The sequence below is a fragment of the Pecten maximus genome, chromosome 17 (assembly GCF_902652985.1).
Source record: "Pecten maximus chromosome 17, xPecMax1.1, whole genome shotgun sequence".
In the NCBI taxonomy this organism is placed as follows: Eukaryota; Metazoa; Mollusca; class Bivalvia; order Pectinida; family Pectinidae; genus Pecten; species Pecten maximus.
In genome coordinates this window covers 12,175,888-12,201,732 of record NC_047031.1, presented here as the reverse complement: position 1 = coordinate 12,201,732, position 25,845 = coordinate 12,175,888, and the positions used below count along the sequence as shown (strand labels likewise).

Here is a 25,845-nt window from a genome sequence, read left to right as displayed (position 1 = left end):
CTCACATGAATTATCAGAGATAGAGACGAACCATTACCGGGACAGTCCCTACAGTCGAATATCTCATATGATCTATCCGAGATAGAGACGAACCATTACCGGGACAGTCCCTACAGTCGAATATCTCATATGATCTATCAGAGATAGAGACGAACCATTACCGGGACTGTCCCTACAGTCGAATATCTCGCATGAACTATCCGAGATAGAGACGAACTATTACCGGGAATGTCCCTACAGTCGAATATCTCACATGATCTATCCGAGATAGAGATGAAACATTACCGGGACTGTCCCTACAGTCGAATATCTCACATGAACTATCGGAGATAGGGACGAACCATTACTGGGACTGTCCCTACAGTCGAATATCTCACATGATCTATCCGAGATAGAGACGAACCATTACCGGGACTGTCCCTACAGTCGAATATCTCACATGAACTATCCGAGATAGAAACGAACCATTACCGGGACTGTCCCTACAGTCGAATATCTCACATGAACTATCAGAGATAGAGACGAACCATTACCGGGACTGTCCCTACAGTCGAATATCTCACACGTTCTATCTTAGATGTCCCCACAGCCCAATATCTCACACGTTCTATCTTAGATGTCCCCATAGCCCAATATCTCCCACGTGCTATCTTAGATGTCCCCACAGCCCAATATATCCCACGTGCTATCTTAGATGTCCCCACAGCCCAATATCTCCCACGTGCTATCTTAGATGTCCCCACAGCCCAATATATCCAACGTTCTATCTTAGATGTCCCCACAGCCTAATATCTCCCACGTGCTATCTTAGATGTCCCCACAGCCCAATATATCCAACGTTCTATCTTAGATGTCCCCACAGCCCAATATCTCCCACGTGCTATCTTAGATGTCCCCACAGCCCAATATATCCAACGTTCTATCTTAGATGTCCCCACAGCCCAATATCTCCCACGTGCTATCTTAGATGTCCCCACAGCCCAATATATCCAACGTTCTATCTTAGATGTCCCCACAGCCTAATATCTCCCACGTGCTATCTTAGATGTCCCCACAGCCCAATATCTCCCACGTACTATTTTAGATGTCCCCACAGCCCAATATCTCCCTCGTACAATTTTGGTTGTCCCCACAGCCCAATATATCCCACGTGCTATCTTAGATGTCCCCACAGCCCAATATCTCCCTCGTACAATTTTGATGTCCCCACAGCCGAATATCTCCCTCGTACAATTTTGGTTGTCCCCACAGCCCAATATATCCCACGTACTATCTTAGATGTCCCAACAGTCCAATATCTCCCACGTGCTATCTTAGATGTCCCCACAGCCCAATATCTCCCTCGTACAATTTTGGTTGTCCCGTGCTACCTTAGATGTCCCCACAGCCCAATATCTCCCTCGTACAATTTTGGTTGTCCCGTGCTACCTTAGATGTCCCCACAGCCCAATATCTCCCTCGTACAATTTTGGTTGTCCCCACAGCCGAATATCTCCCACGTACAATTTTGGTTGTCCCCACAGCCGAATATCTTCCACGCACTATCTTGGATGTCCCCACAGCCCAATATCTCCCACGTACTATCTTATTATGCTCAACTAAAATACACAGGACAGTCACGGTGTTACAATGTCTGAATAATGACTATTTCATGCAAGGCTGGACAGCCGAATAGAATACCGTATCTCTTTTTTATTTCTGCCTGATGTCATCAAGTATTGTTTTGAATACAAAATATGCAATTTTTCAATAAACACTTAAAACAAAACAAAAGAAATATTACATTTTGACCATGATGCTCTCTTTATTTTCTTTGAAGAAAATGACATGAAATATATAATTTGACAAATGCTCTTGTCAAAACAGACACCTGTGTGAACTGACTATAATACATTACACAGGCAAAATGTCTTGATGTCAATTTGACCTGAAAATGTTCACATGAAATTGACCTGAAACATGAAGACATTTTGCACTTAATTAAGAGATTATCAATCAAAACCGATTGTACAATGTTCCTTTTACACTGTAATTGTTTCTGAAAGCAAAAGGACCATGATCCTAAACAGTCACCCCAATTGAAAATATATTTACATGTTTCAAGAATTGATATACACGTTTATCTAAGACATCCTGTCATTGAATAACAAGAGCTTCCCAGGCAATTTTGGTAGACGTTCATCATAAGTACCTATTTTCCCCCATTTGAGCACCAATAGCCCTCACCGTTATTATGAAACTGAAAATGCAGATTGTTTTTTTGAATGACAGACACACATTAACAGTTAGTAGGTCACCTGAGACTTTATCCAATAATATACAACTGTATATATAACAAATGAATGAACAATTTCCAGGATGAATTATTATCCTTATCTTAAACTAAATGAAAAGTATCAATTTACAAGTTTGTTCACATAACAGAAACATATTATGCAACAATTGTAAAACCATTAGCAAGGCAATTTTGGAACCTGAGGTAATGTAAGTTGTAGTTTTATCTAAGCTGATGACACGAAAATAAGTTGTTTTAAATCATCAATATACCCTCGAGTTCATTTTTTTCTAAATGAATTTAAACTATCTGACGACAGTATATATGTCCTACAATAAAGTATTTCTTCCTCTCTCCAATATTTGTTGTCCTAACAGACATTGACAGTGAAGGTGACTTCTTGTTTAAGCCAACCAAATTTGCTTCACAATGCTAAACTAATCATCAGAGAAAATTAAGGTACAAAATTTGACACTGAATTCTAGATCTGTTGTTCTTGAAGTATGCTGTAAAGGTCAAACTATATTTGTAATTTAACCTTGAGAGCATATGCAAGGTCAAAGATCAAAGTATACTTTTCAATACCTATGAAATGAGGTGTGAGGCAAGTGAAGTAGAAAACAGATATCTTCTGATTGCACAGCGGTAAAAAAAAAATCAGCTCCCAGCTGTGTACATGATGCAAGTATCATCAAGTGACTTAATTAAAAAAACTGATAAACAGATAGACAGATGCATTATACTCTGAACTTTAATGGACGTACCACAAAAGCAAAGCTTTCACAAGTCGAGTTTATAAATATCTACTAAGTCCAATTTTGTAAGTCATAACTACCTGGTGAAGATAACGGCACTTCTGTTCTCCTCTATTAACACATATATATAATATATATGATGGTGTCTAATGTTTCAGTAATTTTGCTGTTATTTCATTTTGTTTTTTCTTATACTGTTGAAACATTGCACAAGCATTGTATTTGATCTGTTTCCAATGGACATTTTTTAAACAGTTTGACTGCTTTTGGGTTTTCAGAACTAAATCCTTCCTTGGTGGCTTCTTGTTTTTTATGACAGCAGGCAAAATCAAATCTTCTATTGCACTGCGTTGCTCTGGTTTCCATTGCATTCTTTGTTTTTTCAAAGGTGGATTTGCTAAAGAAGAAAAATCGATTACCTGTTGTTTTTTACATGATACAATATCAATTTAATGGGTTTTTTTTCTTTATGACATTTACCAAGAAGCTGGCTCATTAATTTTGTGAATGCCACATATAATATGTCAGGGATGACATCTTATCCATTTATTTCACACAATTTGCTGATCAGGTAAATTATACTATTGTATTGAGCACTCCTAATCTCCAAATGAAGATGACTATCAAGAATATCTTACTTCTAAGATGTGCCATACTTTCATTGTAATATCAACTTACATTTACTAGGTCTAGATGTTTCCATTTCTGATTCAGAATCATCTACATCTGTGGATTCATCACGTGGCACTGAAAAATATTTTTTTTTTTAAATGAGCGGACAATTATTTCTTTAGAATAATTCACAACTGAAGTTTGAGCGGGAACCCATATGAACTAAAATTGTTAAATTTAATCATTTTATAATTTACTTCCAGCTTTTAACCATAACTAATATAATTATACTGAATATGTCAGCTTCAAGAAATTCGCTGAGTAGTTACTTAATGTTCAATTCTCTGAGTAATTGATGAATTGGTGAAGAAGGCTTCACAATATATCGCATAAGCTAAGTTGTATTGGTGAGTAACAGGTAAATGTTTACCTTTAAATTCCGGATCCCGATCAGAATTGTATTGTTCAGAATCATACTGTTCAATGTCTAGATCACATTTCGTTGTACTTTTCCTTTTGCAGAGAACCTTTTTTGGTCCTACTAGAAAGAAAATTTCCACACATTATAGCTACACAAAAGGAAATAATGCAAAAAAATATTGTTTGAATTTCGAAGTTCTAATCTATCTACAGCATATCATTCATTTTTTGTCCATTTTGCCAGACTTTGTTATATAAAGCCAAAATTTTGACAGCATGACTCTTATTACAGTCATTGTACATATACATGCACTATCACTTTCACCTACTTTGATCCAAGGAATGATCAGGCCAATAAAACATAGAAAGATGGACAAAGTTTTAAGAAATTGACTTTTCCTTAGGATTTCTAAATCATATCGTCAAAATCTAGCAACTCAATTGAAGAAAAAATGTTATGCAGTACCATTTGAACAATTCAATGTTAACCTCTAACTATGATAGGTACTTCCAATTATTGGCATGGAAGAAACTCAGAAAACAGCATTTGGTGACTGTACAACCCTTAGTTCTTGAGAAAGTACACTGAACATAAATTTCCATGTTTGACACAGCTGAAAATGGAAACAAAAAACTAACATTTTGCTCAGCAAGTCAGAACAAAAAAAATTTGATACCTTCATCCTCTGCTTCTTCTTCAGAATCAGAAACAATAACAGCCATTCTCTTCACCCGTTTTCTTTTGATTGCTTTTTGTCGTCTTTCTAAGAAAGAAAATCACAACATAACATAGTTGGACATTTACACAAAAACATGTAAAATGTTGTAACTTCCTGTTAATGCAAACAAGAGGTGAAAGGTCTGCATCACTCACCTGGTATTCATCCAAGTCTTATTACGGTATTTCTTAAGCTTGGCAGTCCATAAATTCTTTATGATCATTCTGACCTGATCTTAGCATGAATGATAACATGAATAGCGATGACTGATGAGAGAAAGATAGTTAACACTTGTACACATGTAAGAATGAATGATAGAAAAAGGTGATAAACAAATGTACAGTATATAAGAACGGATGATGAATGAGGGCCCTCCTTCGCGAGAACAAAATATGTAAATTAAAAAAAAAGAATGATTTAATAGATTCAAGTTATTTTTCATAGGAAAAAAAACAAGAGATCCCAGAGGGATCTTGCATTGGCGCCCACCATTGAAAGATCTTTATTGGTTCTATGTCAGACTGATCTTTTCTCTGCATTTCACTTCTTTCTCTTTTCCTCTTAATAATCTTATAACACAAGTGAACCTACACATGAAGTTTGAGGAAAACCCCTCCAGTTCTTTTCAAGAAATAACAATAGCAAACTTCAATTCTCAAAATCAAAGATGGCCGTCTGTTGAATATTTTGTTTTTCTGATCAAAAGTTTAAATTGAAATGGTACAACTTGGAACCTGCAAAATTTCAGAAAGGTTCTTTTAGTAATTTCTGAGAAAAAGTGGTAACATACATCAATTGTTGAAATCCAACATGGCCAGTTGTCGGCCATGTTGTTTTCCGATCTGTCCCAAAATAAAATATGCACAGTTAGGCACCAAGGGGAACATACATATTAAATTTCAGAAAGATTCCTTCAGTACTTTCTGAGAAATAGCGGTAACAAACTTCAAATGTCAAAATCCAAGATGGCCACCTGTCAGCCATGTTATTTTTTTATCAGCCCCAAAATGGAATATGCACAATTAGGCACCAAAGGGAACAAACATCAGAAATTTCAGAAATATCCCTTCAAACCTTTTTGAGTAATAGCGATAACAAACTTCAAATGTCAAAATCCAAGATGGCCACATGTCGGCCATGTTGTTTTTGGATCGGTCCTAAAAATGGAATATCAACAATTAGGCACCAAGGGAAACATACAGATGAAATTTTAGAAAGATTCCTTCAGTACTTTCTGAGAAACAGCGGTAACAAACATCAACTGTCAAAATCCAAGATGGCTGCCTGTCGGCCATGTTGTTTTTGGATCTGTTCCAAAATGGAATATGCACAACTAGGGACCAAGGGGAACATAATCATGAAATAACAGAAAGATTTCTTCAGTACTTTCTGAGAAATAGCGATAACAAGAATTGTTAATGGACGGATGGAAGGACGGAACGACGGACGGAAGGATGGATGGACGACGGACCACGGACGAAAGGTGATTTGAATAGAAATTGGAGTCTTATTACTTTAAAGGTGGACTAAAATAGAGCTATGTAAAGTATCACCATAAGTCTAACAATATTTCTAGTTAAAGATTCAATATATATAACTACCGGCAAAAATTTGAGTGAAATCCAGCTCAGATATTGATAACATTTATAGGTATGATTCAAATTAAATTATATAATCTATAGTTATGATGATATCTTACATAAGTATTGGTATAGCAGCAGTTGCAACATATGCTCCACTATTTTGGAACTCTTCTATGTTGATGAATACAAAGTGAAAATAAATCCGATGGAAGTGGACTTCTGGTTCGAAATTTACTGCTTTTCTTAATTCTACGTTCATACCCGGCATATTATTCAAAGCTAGTTTTTCATTATCGAATCCACAAAATATAGACTTCATGTCAGCCGGTGCAGACTGATGACAACTTCGTTTTGTTGTTTTAGTGAGTCCGACCTAAATTATTTTACACTCCTTTTGAATTTTCTGTTAAAAGATTTCTTAAAAGTTTAATACCACCCATCTTTACTTTAGTCTTATTTCTGCATGGTTATGAACTGAATTACGAAAAAAAATCCCAAAGTTACATATATTGGGACTTTAAGGACGTTCCAAACACTGATCCGAATGTATCGTAGATTCGGAACTCCTCGGACAAAGGAGTTACCGTTCCTGATCACAAAAACGCATTTGTGACCGTGATTGAAAATTTGACAGCTCGCCTTGAGAGCAGACGAACCGCCAGGCCAAGAGAAAGCGATAAAAACACAATTTACATTTGTAAAAGGTTCGAAATTTTAAAAATTATATAAGAAAGGAGTATATCCGTCTGCAGCTGACATATATTAAGTCCACTCGTCCGTTACTGTCAATAAAGAAGAGGTGGAATGTGGACCGAGTCGGAACTGGAAGTAAAACTTGCAGTTGAAGTTTGGTCGACGGGTAGGCCCTACGGGTTTGGTGATTATGTAAACTTCCTTTAGGGTCATTTTACCTAGGATGCACTTTCCGAATGCATGACTTGGTAGTATTCTGCAAACAAAATGCACACACTGGAAGAGGACGAACAACGCACAGAGATTTTGACATAAATTCAGAAGCTGCAATTGGTAAGTTTTTAACACTTCAACATTGTAAAAGCTACAACACCCACTGCATGGTTTTCGTCAGCTGAAAGGCCACATGCAGGCTTCGTAATGGCGGACGTAATGCCTGTTAAATACCTGCATTGGTTATTCGACAAGATTTTGTCTGTGTTTGTGTACTTGTAGTAAGTCCCGCCCCCTGATGGGGTGTAGCCCGAGTTTTTCCTACACCAGACATGGTGACAGGGCCAGAGAAAACTCGGGCTAATCGGGTGTAGTGTCATACATTGCATCCATTCCTTCCTAAATGTGCGTTTTCTGAGACTAAAAATTTAGTAAACATTTTATTGGGAACATAATAGGTAAATACCTAATTGAGTTAAATAAGAAGATAGACTCTATATACCGATGTGATGTTTGATAATCGCCAGGTGTGCCTACTGTTATGTGATTGAGAGAAAAGAATGGAAGAGTAGAGAGAAAAATAAGTCTCTCATAGAACCAATTCATTATTCAATGTTGATCATTAACACTTGTCCAACTCAGGGATCTCTTACTGATATAGATTATACATATTCTCAAGAAAAGAATGAATATTTACTGATGAGATGTGTATTGATTTCACCTTGGCCTGAATGAAAATTTGACTGCCTCAAGATTGGAAGTCCTTATTTTTAAAAATATTACCTGGGTACTTTTTTTTCAAAAATTATATATTGAACTACCCTAATTTTTATTGGCAAGTTGTTTATTTTCACCATACTGTAATAAGAATAAATACAGATCTACAATTTGAATTACTATCTGTTCATAATAAACTGTAGATTCTCATATTTTTTTTATTGAAAGAGATCTAAAGAGTAAAGACATATTAATGGAAGTTGTTGCTCCCCTGGGGCCAGAGGGGTGAGGCACAATAAGGGTTATATAGTAAAATTCTGTATATTTTCTCTACAAGTCCTTAATTACAAAAGGCACAATAAATTTAAATCAAATATGGTGAGAATAAAATAGAGTAGATCAATGGTTAAAAGGATTGTGCGGCTCCCCAGGGGCTTGAGGCCCAGGGATGTGCCCCAATTGGTTATAAACAAGGAGGTAAACCTTCAAATCACTGGTGGTTCTATGAATTACAGGATGGATTCCTTCAAATAACTGAAATAAGGTCCGAAACATTTTGGTGAAGGAAATCCAATGTATATATTATACTATAAAATTTATCTATGAAACAAGAATGTTCACTGTTACTTAAAATTTGCCTGCAATTATATTATTATCAAAAGAAAAGAGATTTTTTTCTATTTTTCTATTACCTGTTAACCCATTTCCAAGAATCCTGTCCTGAGTATGAAGTGCCAGTGTTTGAAAACAATTTATTTTTTTTATGATCCTGGTAAATGGAAAAATTCAATGTATTCTCACTACTATGATAATTATAAGATGGAAGGATCCCTGTGATGCTTTATAAAATTTTGGAATGCTATGGCTTGATGTTCACTCTGCCTGGAGGCATGGAATTTTTTGTGTTTTGCATAGGAAAACTTTGTATGAGTTTATGCAATTAAATTATTTGATATGAGTGAATTTGTTTCTTTTGTGATTGTGGACTTATTTAGACTAGACAAAAGGATACTATTTTGTTTAATTTAGGCCTTCTGAGTATAAATTCAAATATATAGTGGTATTTTCATTTTATGTAATTTGCTAGAGTAAAAACAGAAAACTCTACACTGTTAATGGATAACCACCAACGTGTTCAATATGCAAACTTGCATCGCCCATTAGTTGGAGTACATATATATACTAGTAGAGATCTATAGGTTAAAAAAATGTATTTCATACAAAAAAAAATAACAATTTTCCAATATATTTTATTTAAATGCCCATTAATTTACTACAAGGTAAATGATATTTTACAAAGATTACTAGATCTAAAAGCGTTATAATTCGGTCCACCTAATGAGTGTCCTGTGAGTTTTTTCACGCCTCGCAATTCGTTAAGTGATATTTAAAAAAAAAAAATTAGCTACATAGAAATTGAGATGATGTACTGATTTATCACACTTCCGACTATCATACCAACAATTCCTGTTAAAGTTTATTTCCTATGATGGCATATCATATTACAGTAAAGTATTGTCTTATCGGATTCAAGTAACGTTAGTAGAATACAAGGAGATAATTTTCAAGACCACGGGTTTCCAATCCATCTTCTGATAACTCCAGTCATGTGGTCGTGATCATCATCCATACAATTATTGTCCATTACACTAGAGACGTGCGATATGTACCTCTCTGGTTACACTTACCTGGCACTTAGCAATGACAACACACATTTAAATTATCCATATTTATGCTAAAGAACCAAATTTACCGACAAAATGAACTACGATCATATTGCAGTGATGACTTCCGGTTTCCTTCGGTGTTACGAACACGCTTGACAGGGCTGTAATTTTGGCGCCAAAATTCAAATCTATTCTTTATTTGGTAAAATTGTAGGTTTTAAGACACGATATCTTTGTTATCTGACGGTGAATTTTTGAATAAAAAAATCGTACAGTAAAGCATGCTCTAATTATTATTAGGAGAGTTTTTAAACAAAATTAAACGACAGAATTACGTGCAATTAATTTTTTTCTAGTTTGGAAATAGGCAATACTGAAGGCTGAATTGAGGTAATTTCAACAATAAAGAGTTGAATTACTGGAGAAAAATGCCTTAACTGAAACAAATTATAGATTTTATTAAGACAGACCATTGTTTTGTAGAAATTGAAATGCATTCTAATCTATTTTTCTATATTTTTTGCATTCATATCCTAATCTTACTCTAAAGGTTAAAATAACAACTTTTTGGGGGTAGGGGTAGGTTAAGGCACAATATCAGAAAAACTGAACGGTCAAATTCTGAAATAAAAAAATATGTTTAATGATTCATATAATGGTTGACTTAGAACAAAATTTGAAGAAAATTAAACGATAGATTTTTTCACAATTAATTTCCCAAGTTAACATCCAAATCGAAATTGAAGCCCATTTTTGACCATTTGTAACATCGTTATCGTAAAAATAATGGAGAAAAGAGCTTTTATGAACTAAACTAAGTCCTAACTATCTTAAGAGCAATGCCATCTCTCATTTAAAAGAAAAAAATATAGTGATACACAATAACACATTCTGATTCAGAGACAATTTCTTTCAATACACAATTTATCACTTTGATCCTATTCTATGTCAAGGATGGTTGGTTTGAGACACCATATCTCCATAACTGGTGATCAAAACTTAAAACAAAATCGCTTTTTAACAGTGACTGTGTGTATCTACTTATTTTAGTTGACAAAATTTAAAGAAAATTAAAGGATAGGAAAATTTTGGGTCAAACTGTGTGGAACCACCTTAAATATGCCTGACATCCATCGATCATTTGGTGATGTTAATTTCTTATCAGTGTTAAAGTACAAATATATAACATACCTAGGCATTCCTTATCCATATGCTTATTTTCATTTTCCCCAGCAGAAGTTTGAGTTTGGATGAGTGAAGGATCACTTACAGGAGAGTAAGATTGTGTGTCAAGATCTGTAAGAGAAAAAAAAAACAAACAAAAATACTATTACACTGACCTTTTCATCAGGTTCAGACAATATCAAAATTCTGAAGTTTTTCAAAGTACATGTACCAACGGTATTTGCCATATCCACAAAAACCCCTATATCAATTTTCTGTGAATTCGAAATTCCTAAGACAAGAAGCCACAGGCAACCATCTTTAATTTTCGATTCAAAAAGAAATAAAGCTTTAAAATTTACACAAGCAGACCTTTCAATAAGTATGTCGGTAAAGTTTCAGTTGAATGGTCAAATACTTATTGAAAAATGTATTGAAATCCTCCACAATAGAGGAAAATGGAAGAAATTTATATAACTGACAACAAGCAATAATAATATAAACGTAAATGAGAAACGGGGAAAAAACATATGTTCACCTCCCCCCTGATTTGGGGGTCTTAAAACAGTATCTTAACATACAAGAGATCCCAGAGGGATCTTGGAGCCCACTATTGAATGATCTTCATTGGTTCTATGTCGCAAACGATCTTTTCTCTGCATTTCCCTTCTTTCCTCTTTTCCTCTTACAGTGCTAACATGCAAACTGTTGAAGGTTCAGGCCGTGTATGACCTGACACCACCCGACAACTCGGTGACCCATTTGTCGAACATCGTTGTGAAATACAGAAGACAGTGGGCGGGACCACGATACCAATTACCGCAGCTCATTATAACACACGAGCGAATCAGCGCTCTCGGATTGACAGGCCACGTGCGACAGAAATAACAGACAACATGAGATTGATACAAGGTTCAATTATATACAGGATTTTATTAGACTTCTCTTTTAAATTTCACCGTGTCTATGATATATATGTAGTACTAATTAGAAATGTAAACAGTCAGTCACTATACATATCCACATTTTTGCAGGCATGATTGGGAATGGCAGTAATTACCAATGTCGTTGCGAGTTCAGTAAAGTTATATGTTAACGTTGCATTTTCCCGTAGACCGTTTCTCATGAGGTGAAAAATGTACTCGGCAGCGTTCAGTTCCGGACTGTACGGGGCTGAAATAATAATTCCACGCCATGTTGACCAAGAAGATTACGTAGTAATTGTTCTCCGACCCTGTGATGATGAAATCCACAGTTATCAAGAATAATATAGTCACCCCTATCAATAATCGGATTTCTAAATTCATTCCGTTGTTGTAAAAGTTGGTCAAAAAAGTTGATCATTTCTAGGGCATTTGACGGCCCCTGATAATATCAAAGAAGTCCACCCCAAAAAACCCACAACACAAGTTAACTGTGCACGTCAAATTGCTTACATATCTCTGAACCTCGACGGCTGGTGTACCTAAAATACTATGTCCGTAATTCCTGTTTCCTGCAGTTTTAATAACGGAAGATTCATCGAAAAAATGAAGCTGCTCCGGTCGGTAGTGCATTGGCGCGGCAATGAATTGGTCAGTTATCTGAATAACATCATCTGTAAGCGATTCCGCTGGAGTACACTGAATTCGTTTACGTGACATTCCTAAATCGTCCCGGATAGCATTATTTATTAAGTTTACTGACGGAACAGTATCGTCACTACACACGTGTTCATTGAGTAGTTTAGTCCTGATCTGTCTTTAATTTTTTTTACAATTTTCCTACAGCCTTCTTTGGTTAAACCGCACCTCCTACTTATTTTACCGTAGGAAAATCCATTGGAAAAAATTCCAAAACCGTAAGCCGTAAACTTGCATTTGCTGGTTTTCCAGGATGATAAAGTCGCCCCAACTTATTCTTCTCCATTATTGCACACAACCAGAGACAAATCTGACTTCAAGTGAAAAGGCACTGGTTATAGCATGCCAAATTATGACAAAACACCAGATGCGTTTGACAGGACCTTACAATCAGCCGACAGTGATACAACACCCGTGATCGGTTCATCAAAACATTGTACAACAGTCAGCCCCGTCACACAGTGTAAAACATTTACTTCACATACGATTGTCGGTTTCCTTTCTCAAATTGACCCTAAAATAGGGATCTAGGGTAGGATTTATATATTATTATTATCACGGAAACGTGTTCAATACATAGGGATATGAAGTGGATTACATGTAAATAGAATAATTTTGTTAACATTTAATGATCTTCTGTCAAGGTAACATGTCAAGTCCCTGCGATAATAATAAGCTAGGGTTTTCAAAAACATTCCTTTAATCAAAATCTATGAGAAAATGTTTAAACAATCGCCATGCTCATTTATCATAAAGGGACATACAGTATTGCCCAAACCTCAATTTCTTCCACGTTATCGCTATCGTTCCGACAACAGAATTGTGCAAAATTTATATATCGATGAGAACTACATGCGTGCCCAAATGAGAATTAGACGAGTTTCTGTGCCTACCAGTATTAAAATAAACACCGAAAATGTACAGAATAACTTACCGTACACAAATGTCATCTGTCTATTTACGGTTAATTAACCAATTAGTGATACTTGGGGGCGAATTGAGATTTTTTTTACAAGACTTAAATTGGGTTACGTTGAGAGTAAAACAGTCCTTTTAATTCAAAGATATTTCTTTTGCCACTTGGGAAAAGTACACAATTCCCATAAATATTTTATTTTGACAATCCACCCTTTATTCAAATGCAGTAGCACATATATAACTTGTATTTATGTGAAATGATGCGCTCCACAAGACAGACAATCGGTCTGTTATTTCTGTCGCACGTGGCCTGTCAGTCCGAGAGCGCTGATTCGCTCGTGTGTTATAATGAGCTGCGGTAATTGGTATCGTGGTCCCGCCCACTGTCTTTTGTATTGCACAACGATGTTTGACAAATGGGTCACCGAGTTGTCGGGTGGTGCCAGGTGATACACGGCCTGAACCGTCAACGGTTTGCATGTTAGCACTGTAATAATCTGATAACACAAATGAACCTACATGTGAAGTTTGAGAAAAAACCCTCCAGTTCTTTTGAAGAAATAGGAATAACAAACTTCAATTCTCAAAATTAAAGATGGCCGTTTGTCAAATATTTTCTTTTTCTAATCAAAAGTTTGAACTGAAATGGTACAACTAGGGACTAAGAGGAACGTTCAAAATTTCAGAAAGATTCCTTCAGTACTGTCTGAGAAATATTGGTAACAAACATCAATTGTCAAAATCCAAGATGGCCACCTGTCTGCCATGTTGTTTTCTGATCAGTCCCAAAATGGAATATGCACAATAAGACACCAAGTGGAACATACAGATGACATTTCAGAAAGATCCCTTCAGTACTTTCTGAGAAATAGCGGTAACAAACTTCAAATGTCAAAACCCAAGATGGATAACGGACGGAAGAACGGACGGACGACGGACCATGGATGAAAGGCGATTTGAATAGCCCACCATCTGATGATGGTGGGCTAATAAACTGGCAACAAAATACACAAAGATTGATCACAAATTTCCCAGCAACCTACTCTTTTGACACTTAAAATTCACAAACAAACACTGCAAATAATAATGCATACTGAGAGGCCTATTACAGGTAAATGCTTTGCTGAGATACTAAAAGGACATTAGCATTTAAAATGAGATTTATTGTTTGTATTGTCCTGTTTCTAATGAAAGAAAGAGGTTGAGAACTATGCTCACCTACTACTAAATCCATCAACAATCTAACTGCATATTTACTTTATGTCTCATTTACTTTGAACATTGTATTGACAAAATACAACAGAACAAACAACACAAAATTTGTATTAAAGTACAAATGTATAACATACCTAAGCATTCTTCATCCATACACTCATTTTCATTTTCCCCAGAAGAATTTGGAGTTTGGGCTAGTGAAGGATCACTTATGGGAGAGTAAGTTTGTGTGTCGAGATCTGTAAGAAAAAAAACATAGCATTACAGAAGTACTGGAAAAGAAAAATCCTTACTGTATAGTACGTAAACCATTATTCTTTTGCGTGCAAATTTCTTTCATATTTCATATGACAATCCTAGATTTATTTCACAACTATATAACAAATATAAGAGACATAATGAACATGGGATTTCACAAATTAATTTTGTTAATTAAGAATGGTTTTAAAATAAATGACATTAGCCTATCTTACATGTGACTAATTTCCTTAATCAGCTGTTGATCCGTTCAACGATACTTGGGCTTAGATCAAACAATAAATTCATCCGAGATATTCCATTAATGATAAAATTTTTAAAAAGTCTATGAACTGAAAATGACACATTTACTATTAAAAAAAAGAAACAGTTTCTCGGTAAAATATTTTGTTGGCTGTTATATATATACATGTATATATACATATTGCGGAAAGCGGAAATCATCCAATGTGCATGCACATCTTTTATATAGGGCCATTCATGGTGACAGAACAAAGGATTAGGCCATGCCCACTGGTGGTATTAATTGCCTGGAGTTAAGTAAGGATATATACATGTAGTTGTAAAAGGAATGAGAGTTGTGTACCCACTGGGAGTCCCTAGTCTTCACTTGGAGTGGTCTGCGGCACCAAATATAACAGGAAAGAGAATAACAATGTTGAGGAAAGGAGAACCAACACTCCAATCGTTTCAAATAGCGGTAATCTTCTTGGACGGATACCTAACGGTATTCAATACAGATCCTTACTATGTGGCAAACATAATATATCAAGAAATAAAGGCTTCTCAACATCCATGGAGACTCTCCTTGGATGTTGAGAAGCCTTTATTTCTTGATATACGGTATTATGAAAGAGAATAGTAGAGTTTGTCCACCGGGAGTTGAACCCCTGACCTTTGGCTTACTGGTCTGCCGCTCTACCAACTGAGCTAAAGGGAAATCCTCCCCCTAGCGCACTAGTCTCATGCATGAATGGCTCTTTTAACTTGTCAACTTGAAGTTGATGTTATGTTGTTACAGTTCATTCATCTTACTCTGCTTTCACTGATTTCCTCCATCTAATCTTTTGAGAAATGTCTTGCAGCACAGGAATGCCCGTATTCACATTGCCAATTTTTCATTTTTTACCCTTTGCTCGGAATCGTGATTACATTGATTACCAGACGTTTTTTTTATCCATTTCTGTGATATATCTCAAGAACAAGCACCTCAGATTGGTAGACTGCATGTCGTTACATTTTTTTCCGGTTTAAGTTTGAAGTTGAATGATATAAACTTAAACTAAGATTGAATACCATCAACTAACTCTTAATAGCAAGAAAGCAAGTTTTACAAGTTGGTATTATATGATATCAAAATGTTTCAATACATACCATGCATGTCAATATCATCAAGATATTTCCCTTTGAATCTGCTAGCACAGCCGTTTTCCACTGCTAACAAAAGCTTGCTGACTTTAGCGAGTTCTGTCACATCCTCCGGCAGTCTATAGAACTTTCGATGCACTGCTAACTCATGCCCCATGTGGCGTGCTACTTCTTTCCAACTATGTTTCCTTCATGCTCATAACCTGAACCAAGGAATTATGAGAAAATATAAGTACATGTATGATAATTTCTGGTACCAGAATTGTTCATTATATGTGTATGCCTATCTCACTTCACTTACATGACTCAAGTCATTGCAGTCGCTTTACTGGGTTTTGACACATGCACCAAGTGCCCTTTGGCCTTCTGAACTGAAATTCAACCAGGGTCATCTAGTATCACTGACCTGTGTATCAAATTAATATACCACAATTATGAACCAAAAGGTTCTGAAAATATTTGGATGACATTTGACCTTTTGACCTACAAAACAAGTAAATAGAGGTCATCTACTACCAATCACCAAGATGTCTACCATCTGATAATTATATATGCAAAACGGCCTCTTCTTCAAAGTAGGCATATAAATTAATAACTTGACTTGAAGTGAATTTATACCCCTGTTGGCCTGGCTGTCAGTGTACATATTGAGGGGTACATGTATTTATGTGAGAGAAAACACATATATTTGCCACACCTTCCCACCACTCTATTATCATCAGCATGCCCTTAACTTGATTTGGGGTTGTTGAGTAATAACAAAATTTTTGAAAAAAAAAAAATTGTACCTGTGTCACAGTCGCCATATACTTTTGAAGTGCTGTTGATGTCACAAGATGTGGTTGTTCTAGGTTTGTCTCTCTACAAGCCTTAGATACACAGTCATACCCTCGCAAATGTGTGTCCTCTTTCTTCAATAGATACAGAAAACAAATCTAAACTGAACGAAACTGCAATGTGTTTGAAAAAATACTGACACTGTATTTAAAACACATATACAGTCAAACCTGTCTATAGTGACCGCCCAAGGGGAGGCAGAAAAACGGTCACTATAGACAGGTTGCCTTTATAGACAGGTCAAAATTATTGCACCAACCAATTTACTTAAACCTGCCATAAATAAATTGTCATTGAACAGGGCATTCAGAAGACCAGTCAGAAGTTAAATAAATGCATAAACTTTATAAATCTGAAGGGTTTGATATTTAATGATTTGTGGACCCAAACACAAAATATAACTCAAAACGGTCTTATGGATAATTTTTTTTTAAATATTTTGTTCTGAAATAATGCTACATGTATCTATCAAATTATCTCCCTTTCTTTCAAAAATAAAGAAAAAGAATACACAATAATTAATAAATTAATTATATTTGTGTTACTACTAATTATTTTGTGTTATAGTCTTACCTCTTAAAACCAAAAAATTTTTTATTCTGACCCAAATTGAAATCCGGATATTTGTGTCAGTTTACGACTTTTTATTAGTATTGACTAATTAAAGATGGCGGCAGTACAAACGCTAGTACCGACAGCTACGATTAAGAAAGGCATTATTGGCTTTCATGTGAGTAAATCTTGTTGACAGATATGACCAGTGTTTGTTATTGAAGTGATGTATCCTAGTTGTAATCACACAATTAACTGACCGTGTCAAATGAAGCCACCTGTGCACAGTTGCAATGTAATACCGACACGCATGGTGACCCGACCCTCTTACCGAGCCCCAGGCCAGGGCAGCTACAGTAATTATAGGCTAACAGGTGGTAGGGGTCTTTTGTTTGTATACTCAGGCCAGGGTTGTGGTGGTCCTTTGTTTGTATAATCAAGCCAGAGTCGATGTGTCTGAATTTTCCGGGGATTTTATGAGGGATGACTGCCGAGAGCAGAAGATGGCTGACAGAAATTGGTCGCTATAGAAAACAAATTAGCGACCGCCGTTCCGAAATCACCGGTCGTTAGCCACATTAGACAGGTAGTCGCTATACAGAGGGTCGTTATATAGTAAAATCTCACGGGGAATCTTAAAACCGGTCGTTATAGACAGGCAGTCGTTATATACAGGGGGTCGTTAGAGCAGGTTTGACTGTATATGAACATTTCTCCTACAAAATAAATTAGCAAATCATTTAAGAATAAATAAGCTCTACCTTAGATAGCAGATACATTTAGTGCTAAACCTACAATAATTAATTTACAATCAAATTACAATTAACTTCTGTCTTTATTTTCATTCTTTAATTAATTATATTTCATTTTAGTCTACAAAGTACAAGCTACTATATATCATGATTGTTTTAAAAAAAGTGCTACCGGTAATTGTAACCGGGCACATTACATCACAAGTCTCCCAAATGACTTCATTCTTATAATCAATTTTTCCATCTCATCTTCTTTATTTTGGAATCCGACAACATTTAGATCCTGACCTATCAGAACCCTTCAATTGGTGGCCATTTTGTTTGATCTGAAAATGGACCCATGGACTATTGTTTTCTGCTTATACCAATTTTCATTAAATTCACCTATCAGGACTCAAGAGCGTTTTATTTCACCAGATAATGCACCACACTATATTGAAAATAATACAGATCAATGGATAAATACACAGGTATTACAATTTTTAAAAAATAATGTGACTCATATTCTGTGATAGAACTAAAGAAGAGGAGCCAAAACGTAATTATATACAATGTATTTACCTTTTCAAAGACATAAGGATTGTTGGGTGATCTGTGTTACTTTATCACTATTTCCAGAGCTGTGACCATATTTGGAGTAAGGAGTATTGGTACTTTCCTGTTCTGTTTCCCAACAACTTCAACCAGCTGCATTCTGCAAATACATGAAGTAATATATAGTACATAATTATAATATAAGGACAATGTAGTAATATCGACAGTACAGACAAGTAATTTCACACATTAGTATACATACAGCATATGTAACATCACTTACTTTGTCATTATTTTTTTTTCAAAAGCAGAAAATGCAATCTCTGCATTGCCTTTATCCGATGACCGAATGCGATTTTCGAAGGATTTGATCATCATTTTGGCTGGTTCTTCCCCCCTTCTCTTGTTAAAAGTGATTATCTTAGCAAGAAGAATTTCTGCTAGTTTCCGCACTGTTCCTCCTTCCATTTCCTTTCCACCTTCTAGCTTTTTCAGGAGAATTGAAATCTGGTCATCCAAGTGTTTCTGAAAAAATTACAATAATCTTATTGAATACAATGAATAACCAGAGTTATCACAAGACGACATGCAATAGTGTAGCTTATCGAGTCACACACATGCCTAATCAGAACGCCCTTGTCCTAATTAAGGTTAACATTTAAGGCTAACATTTTTAAAGTGGGTCAAAGGTCATGGTTATGGTCACAATGTCTGCAAAAGTTAATACAGGTATAAGCATATACCTTCAGCTTTATTAGGTCTCTTGTCAAAGGCAGCATGTTCTGTTTGTTGTATTTGGCTTCCGATGAACTCTGCCTTGCTATACTTGAAATCTCATCAGTCCATTCTGTTTCAAACAGTGTAATAAAGTCTTCAGTTTCTTTCCTTTTAACTTCATCCATATACCTGATGTATTGAGCACGCTTTAAGGCAGCAACCTAAGACAGAGGTACAATTTTTGTTCACATACTACAAAATTACAAGTTATATTTTTCCTCACAAATTCAAATGTTTTACAATGGCAGTTAATGAATTAGAAAACAAAATGAATGCAAATGCTAGTACTAGTAGTAGTCTTTATATTATTAAGAAAATTCATACATAATTTTACATCACAATTACATTATCAATAAAAAGATTTTTAAGTAAATCTTAAACATTCCTCTAAGACAACCCATGGGTTTTGACACATGACTGTATTATGCCTAATTGGAAAAGGGAAATTCTGAGCAGGTCAGGAATATTATTTATCCATAACTTGAATATATTTCACAGCCCGAGTTTATTTCTCATTTGATTGAAACTTATTATAAAATCATGTGACGTACCGACGTTGTTGAGTTACATTTATAACCCTAGTTTCACAGAATATGGTTACCGTATACGGTGTAGTAAATTACATGTCTGACACTTCTCTATTACGGCGGTGTTGTGCTAAATATTTTGCTGGTGTTTAGAATCCGCAGATTTTAGTGGAAACGTAAATATAGTAAAAATACCTCCCCACCCCCTTTGCTGTTTTCTGTCTCTTGTCTCGCTTAAGTAATAATAGCATTCCATCCTTTACACTTTTCCTCTCTGCAGCTACACTATCCTGTTCTAAACCATTCAATGGGTTTGTTGAAAACAGGCAAGACTTAATATGTCTCAAAAGCTCTTTCTTTATGAAAAATACTAAACAGCATTTGCAAGGTACATAGTCCTCAACATCATGACTTTTTTGTGTTTCTTTCAACAGTCTTCTGGAGACTAAAAGTACACCTTTATTCTTTTAGATAACTTCAATATTGTGCTTGAAGTCCCCAAGATTTCTTACTTTATCTAAACCTCTTCGGCGAGATTTTCTCAATAAGTTTTTGATTTTCAGATTTCACTTCCCGCTTTCCACTGACTGGCAATTCAGGTAAAGCTGCTATTTCCCTTTCCTCCCCATGCATTGTTTGCAGATGTCTAGATATTTTTTTTTCTTGTTTACCACAATAAAAGCATGCAGTCAATGCATGCTTTGAGATATTTGTCGATCGACTGAATCTGAATGCCTGATGGACTGGCTCTGCATTCGGGGGTTCTATCCTCACCATGTCCTGAAAAAAGATAAATTTCAATAATTTTGATTTATATCCATTACCCTTTTCGCCGCTGAAGACAATAATGTACTCATCCAGATCAATGTGTGCAATGGATGAAAGGGGTAACAGTAGTAATATTAATCACATATATTCAATCAGAATACCTTAATAAGCTAGCATAAATGTGGACATGTGAGTTTGCAATGCATGTCTTACATCAGATTACATGTACAATGAGCAAGCAGTATTCTGCAGGTCATTATAATAATCATAGATTTTTAAACTCTTAACATAGAACATTGTGGAAATATTACACCAATGCAATTAACACACTTTACAAGTTACACTTTTGTAACACGAATAAATAGTCAAAGTTACATGTAGAACATCAAACATGTCAATCAAGCTATCAATTAGTGAATGCAACAAAGTATTTCCAGAGTATATTTATGTGACTGTGCTATGACTTTACCTTCTGTACTGACACTGTCATCTGTAGACCATGCTATATTATCTGGTTTATCTGAGGCCACCACAGGAGTACACAGTGCCTGCAATTAATAGCAAATAAAAAATATAATTTAGGAATAAAGAAACTTAATGTGGTGTCTCTTCACCAAACTATTTTAAAAAAAGATCCAGTTTTCAATTGGAATTTTTTAATAGTAGTATTGTTTTATTGCAACTACCATGATAGTATCTCACTACCATAACATCTAGGTTGAAATAAGTAATAAATTATTTCATTATTAATCAAGAATTTTGTCCTGAAGATGACATGAAGTCAGATTCCGTGAATAAAAATTACACTGCTCACAAGTCAATCAACTTACAGGAAAGATGTCACTTAGGTTATCATTGTCAAAGTCTGAGTCATCCGAGACTGAAACAGATAACAAAATGAAATATCAAATTTTGGTGACTTTCCAACAATATTTCCTTGGAACTGCAATGGACCCTATAAGGTTCAGACATGACAAAAGCTTATGAACAATTCTTTCATCTTAAAAACATATCTAACTAAGTTTAAACCTAAATAATAACTATAATATCTCCAACAACGGCGCTTCACAGATACTTCAATTGTTTGCATTCAATTATCTAGAACCTTTACAACTAGCTGAAAGGCGACTTAAGTAAAAAAGCAAGCACATATAATTGTATTAAGACCAGTTTGGTATGTGTCAGGGTTACCTTCTTGTTAGTGAAAAAGTTTTCAAATGATTATCAAAGGTTAAGCAGATTTGTCAGCATGCAATTGTTTAGAAAATAATATTTGCACGTATATATTCCTAAAAGTTTTGCAGAGCACCAAACTTGCATGTAGGATTCAAATATAAGCGATAACATGGCTTAAAATGTTGAAAAATACCTGTCACAGACCTAAGGTATGTGTAGCAGATCTAGCACAAAAAAGATCTTCGATTTTCTTTTTGCAAAAGTGTTCTAAACATCAATTTTCTATTAATAGTAACAGTGACCTTGACCTTTGAACATTGAACCTGAAAGCAATCCGAAGCAAGCGCTTCTTGTAAGAATGCAATGCATCATAATATCAAGACTGCGTTTGATCGGCCCAAGTGATCTCAAGTTATTGAAGCAAACCTATTTTCTATTTATCGTAACAATGACTTTGACTTTGACTATTAGTTTAACAATACCCAAGACAGAAGTTGCAGTGACCATCAATAAGGCTGTGGTATATAATTACTTATAATAAATATTGTTATTAGATCTGTAATTGGGTAGTAAAAAATTCAAAGAAAAAGAATTAAAAAAAAATAACACTTTCCCTCCAGATTCATGTCAGTGATACAGACAGGGTAAAATTGGGGTAAACAACTCATTGTTTTACCTGGCACTTGATCTTGTAAATCAAACTGGTCATTCCGAATCACTGTCAAACCCTCACTTCCAATCATGGACATGGCAAATGTTGGATGATCCTGGAGACTTTCAATGCTGGAAGTGGACATGGCAACTGGTGGATGATCGTGAAGATTGCCACTGCTGGGTGTGGACATAGTAACTGGTGGATGATCCTGGAGATTGCCACTGCTGGGTGTGGACATACCAACTGGTGGATGATCCTGGAGATTGCCACTGCTGGGTGTGGACATAGCAACTGGTGGATGATCCTGGAGATTGCCACTGCTGGGTGTGGACATAGTAACTGGTGGATGGTCCTAGAGATTGCCACTTTGGATACATACTGGCTTCTTTGGTTGCTGTAATAAATACAGTTATTTTATTGATAAGGATAATGGAGTAATTTGAATCACACTATTTCTTCAATTTCAGGATGAAATTTAAAACAAATGTTTACAATGAAGAAGTTCTCAAGTCAGACCCAATGATTTCAATTTTTCCTTAATCATTAAATGTCATAAATGCTTCCACTCAGCCTACTTATAACCAATGTGACCCTAACCGTACCATAGGAAATAAAAATAATAATAAGGATAAGAGAGGTATAATAATACAATTTAAAGAAGTTGCTAGGTGTTCAACAGGATAGGAAGTGATTAACATTATCAATGCTATAAGCAAAACAAAAGTTTTCAGTAGACAACTGAGATAAACGAAAAACACAAATACAAAATATGAAAGCCCTATCTACTACAGTAAACATTTTTGACACAGGTTAAAAGTTTTTCCAAAAGTAGGTCTGAGTTAGCTATAGGCCATAGTCAAGGTTATGAGGTCTTGAAATGCAGAACCATCAGAAAGTTCTTGTCACAAGGAACACACATGCAAAATATGAAAACCACATCTTTAATGGTTTATTTTATGGCCCAGGTAAAAGTTTTGAGAAGTAGGCCAACGGTTATGGTCAAGGTCACAAGATCTGCCAGTTCCAATGAAATAGTGTTGTCACAAGGAATACACATGCCAAATATCTAAGCTGTACCTTCACACAACACTGTTTTAAAACTGTATATAGGTATCCTGACCCTTTGGGTCAGATGACCTAAAAATTGATATACTACTTACGGTTCTCCACCAATAATTACAACCATCTCCTGACCCATAGTTGTAAGTTAATTCTTCTCCAACATCAATGTCCTTCTTGGCAAAAAATACTGGATAACTAGTTCCATCGACTTCTACAAGTTTTGGAATAAGATTAGGAGTCAGGTGGTTGTCATTTATCAGCCTTCCATGTGAACCGTCTTCCTTGGATGCATCAATCCTGTATGAAGTCAACATATATGTATAATCCTGTTAACCTTTCTTGGGAATTTAATACCCACTACCTAGCAGGTCTCTCATTTACACAAACAATTTAAATTATCTCTTTTTCAATGAAGGAAGAAGTATTCTCGACAAGAATCTAAACATGCCACTTGGCACTTCAAGAAATTCGAACAGTTACAAAATAATTTTACATTGTTAATATAGACTAACACATATAGTAATATAGAAGCTCTTTTAGTGTTGAAAAAAAAGTATTGCTAACTTCAGCACATACCAAAGACGTTTCCTTCCTTTTTTAATTTCAAACGCGTAGGTGTCATCCTCTGGCTCCTGTTCCCTATGGCAACCAGAATAATACACAACATATTCTCCCTTTCCAATAGGTTGCTTAGCGAAGATCCCACGACCTGTAAAATATTTATCATTATTTTTTGTCTCTATTAATTTAACAATTGAAATTTGAAGCAACAATTAAACCATTTCATCACTATCTTACATATAATTGCTTTGCACACAAGAATTATTTACAGTCAAACCTGCATGTTTGTTAAATTAATAAACACAATAGTGATATTACCATCAATTATGAATAATCTTCAAACTTGTTTATATGACACAGGATACTTTACCTTTTTCACCACTCTGTCGTATTACCAAGTTTGCTGGAGACCTATTTCCTTTTCTTATCTCTTCTGCTGGTTCTTTGCACCATTTTCTTCGACTTTTTATGCGTAAAGACATGTCGTAAAACCATCCAGCAGCAAGTTCTAAGAAAAAAAAAAGAGAAAAAATTTCCATTTTTATAACTGATCCTTTAGATAATACAGTGTACCAGTAATTGGTGAACTTTAGTGTTTGATACATGAAAATGTATACACACTCTTTTATGGTGCATGTGTCTGAACACAAGATTTTGAAAATCAGACAAAAATTTTATGGCTTCACAAAACTAAATATTTTTGTACCAAATATTGAGAAGAAGCACACAATCATATTGACAACTCTCATATGGCATTTGCTTTCACTATCACTGGGTAATTGTACCTTTCTGTGCTGCCATTTAGCAATTGGCTAATTTTCAAATGGTTGGCTCAATATAAATGTCATTTTCACAATTATTTTAGCCAATCTGGCAATGTAAAATCAAGCATTTCATGTAAAATGGCTAAAGTTATTTCAGAAACTTTAGTCAAATGACTACAAGAAGTCTTTTCCTACCGCTAGCACATGTACAGCCTTTGATGAAAAATATCCTAAGATTCATTTATTATGTCTATGTAAATTAATTGGCTTAGAAGAGGAAACCACTGGGCTGCATAGAAATACTTAAACTTGTCTACATTAATTTTGAATTTGTTAAGAGTATGCATGTACATACAACAAACATCACTGCCATGGTATAGTTTTGACACAGGGATCTTTAAAGAATCTCAACCCTATCTTTTCTATTATTTTTCCTTGTTATTTGTTTAGGATTACTAGTAGCAATATGCATTATTGTCTGTTTGTGTTATACAGTGTTAATGTTGATTATATACAATGTAATGTAAAAACTGTAATTTTCAAAAAGAATTTCAGGCATATATCTATCCATTGTATGTAAATGTGATACTTACTATTTCTTTACAACATTCGTGATGGAGTCATCATGACTTCACAGTTGCAAATGGATTCCAGTTTTAATCAAAGTACTGAAAGTACTGT

General features: G+C 35.3%; 1 protein-coding gene across 3 annotated transcripts; it reads right to left on the bottom strand.

Annotated features, from left to right (window-relative positions):
* Positions 1-1,801: 1,801 nt before the first annotated feature.
* LOC117315678 lies at positions 1,802-22,904 on the bottom strand. 3 transcript variants are annotated; one of them, XM_033869971.1, is made up of 12 exons: positions 22,799-22,904; positions 19,618-19,812; positions 19,158-19,399; positions 18,902-19,034; positions 16,988-17,110; positions 16,206-16,402; positions 14,708-14,812; positions 10,846-10,950; positions 4,740-4,826; positions 4,073-4,183; positions 3,709-3,777; positions 1,802-3,427 (listed from the first exon to the last, which is right to left on the bottom strand). In XM_033869971.1, the coding sequence occupies exons 6-12, from the start codon at positions 16,354-16,356 to the stop codon at positions 3,177-3,179; spliced, it is 879 nt and encodes a 292-aa protein (XP_033725862.1). In that variant the 5' UTR covers positions 16,357-16,402; positions 16,988-17,110; positions 18,902-19,034; positions 19,158-19,399; positions 19,618-19,812; positions 22,799-22,904; the 3' UTR covers positions 1,802-3,176. The 3 variants fall into 3 exon arrangements, with proteins under 3 accessions (XP_033725862.1, XP_033725863.1, XP_033725865.1); XM_033869972.1 differs by having other exon boundaries at positions 4,073-4,180; XM_033869974.1 differs by lacking the exon at positions 3,709-3,777.
* Positions 22,905-25,845: the final 2,941 nt, after the last annotated feature.

Coding starts and splice junctions, on each gene's coding strand:
- LOC117315678 (XM_033869971.1), bottom strand. CDS start 16,356: ATGGGGCATGAGTTAGCAGTGCATCGAAAGTTCTATAGACTGCCGGAG. Junction 10,951..14,707: donor TATGGATGAAGAATGCTTAG/GTATGTTATACA, acceptor TTTCTCTTACAG/ATCTTGACACACAATCTTAC. Junction 3,778..4,072: donor TCGGGATCCGGAATTTAAAG/GTAAACATTTAC, acceptor AATATTTTTCAG/TGCCACGTGATGAATCCACA.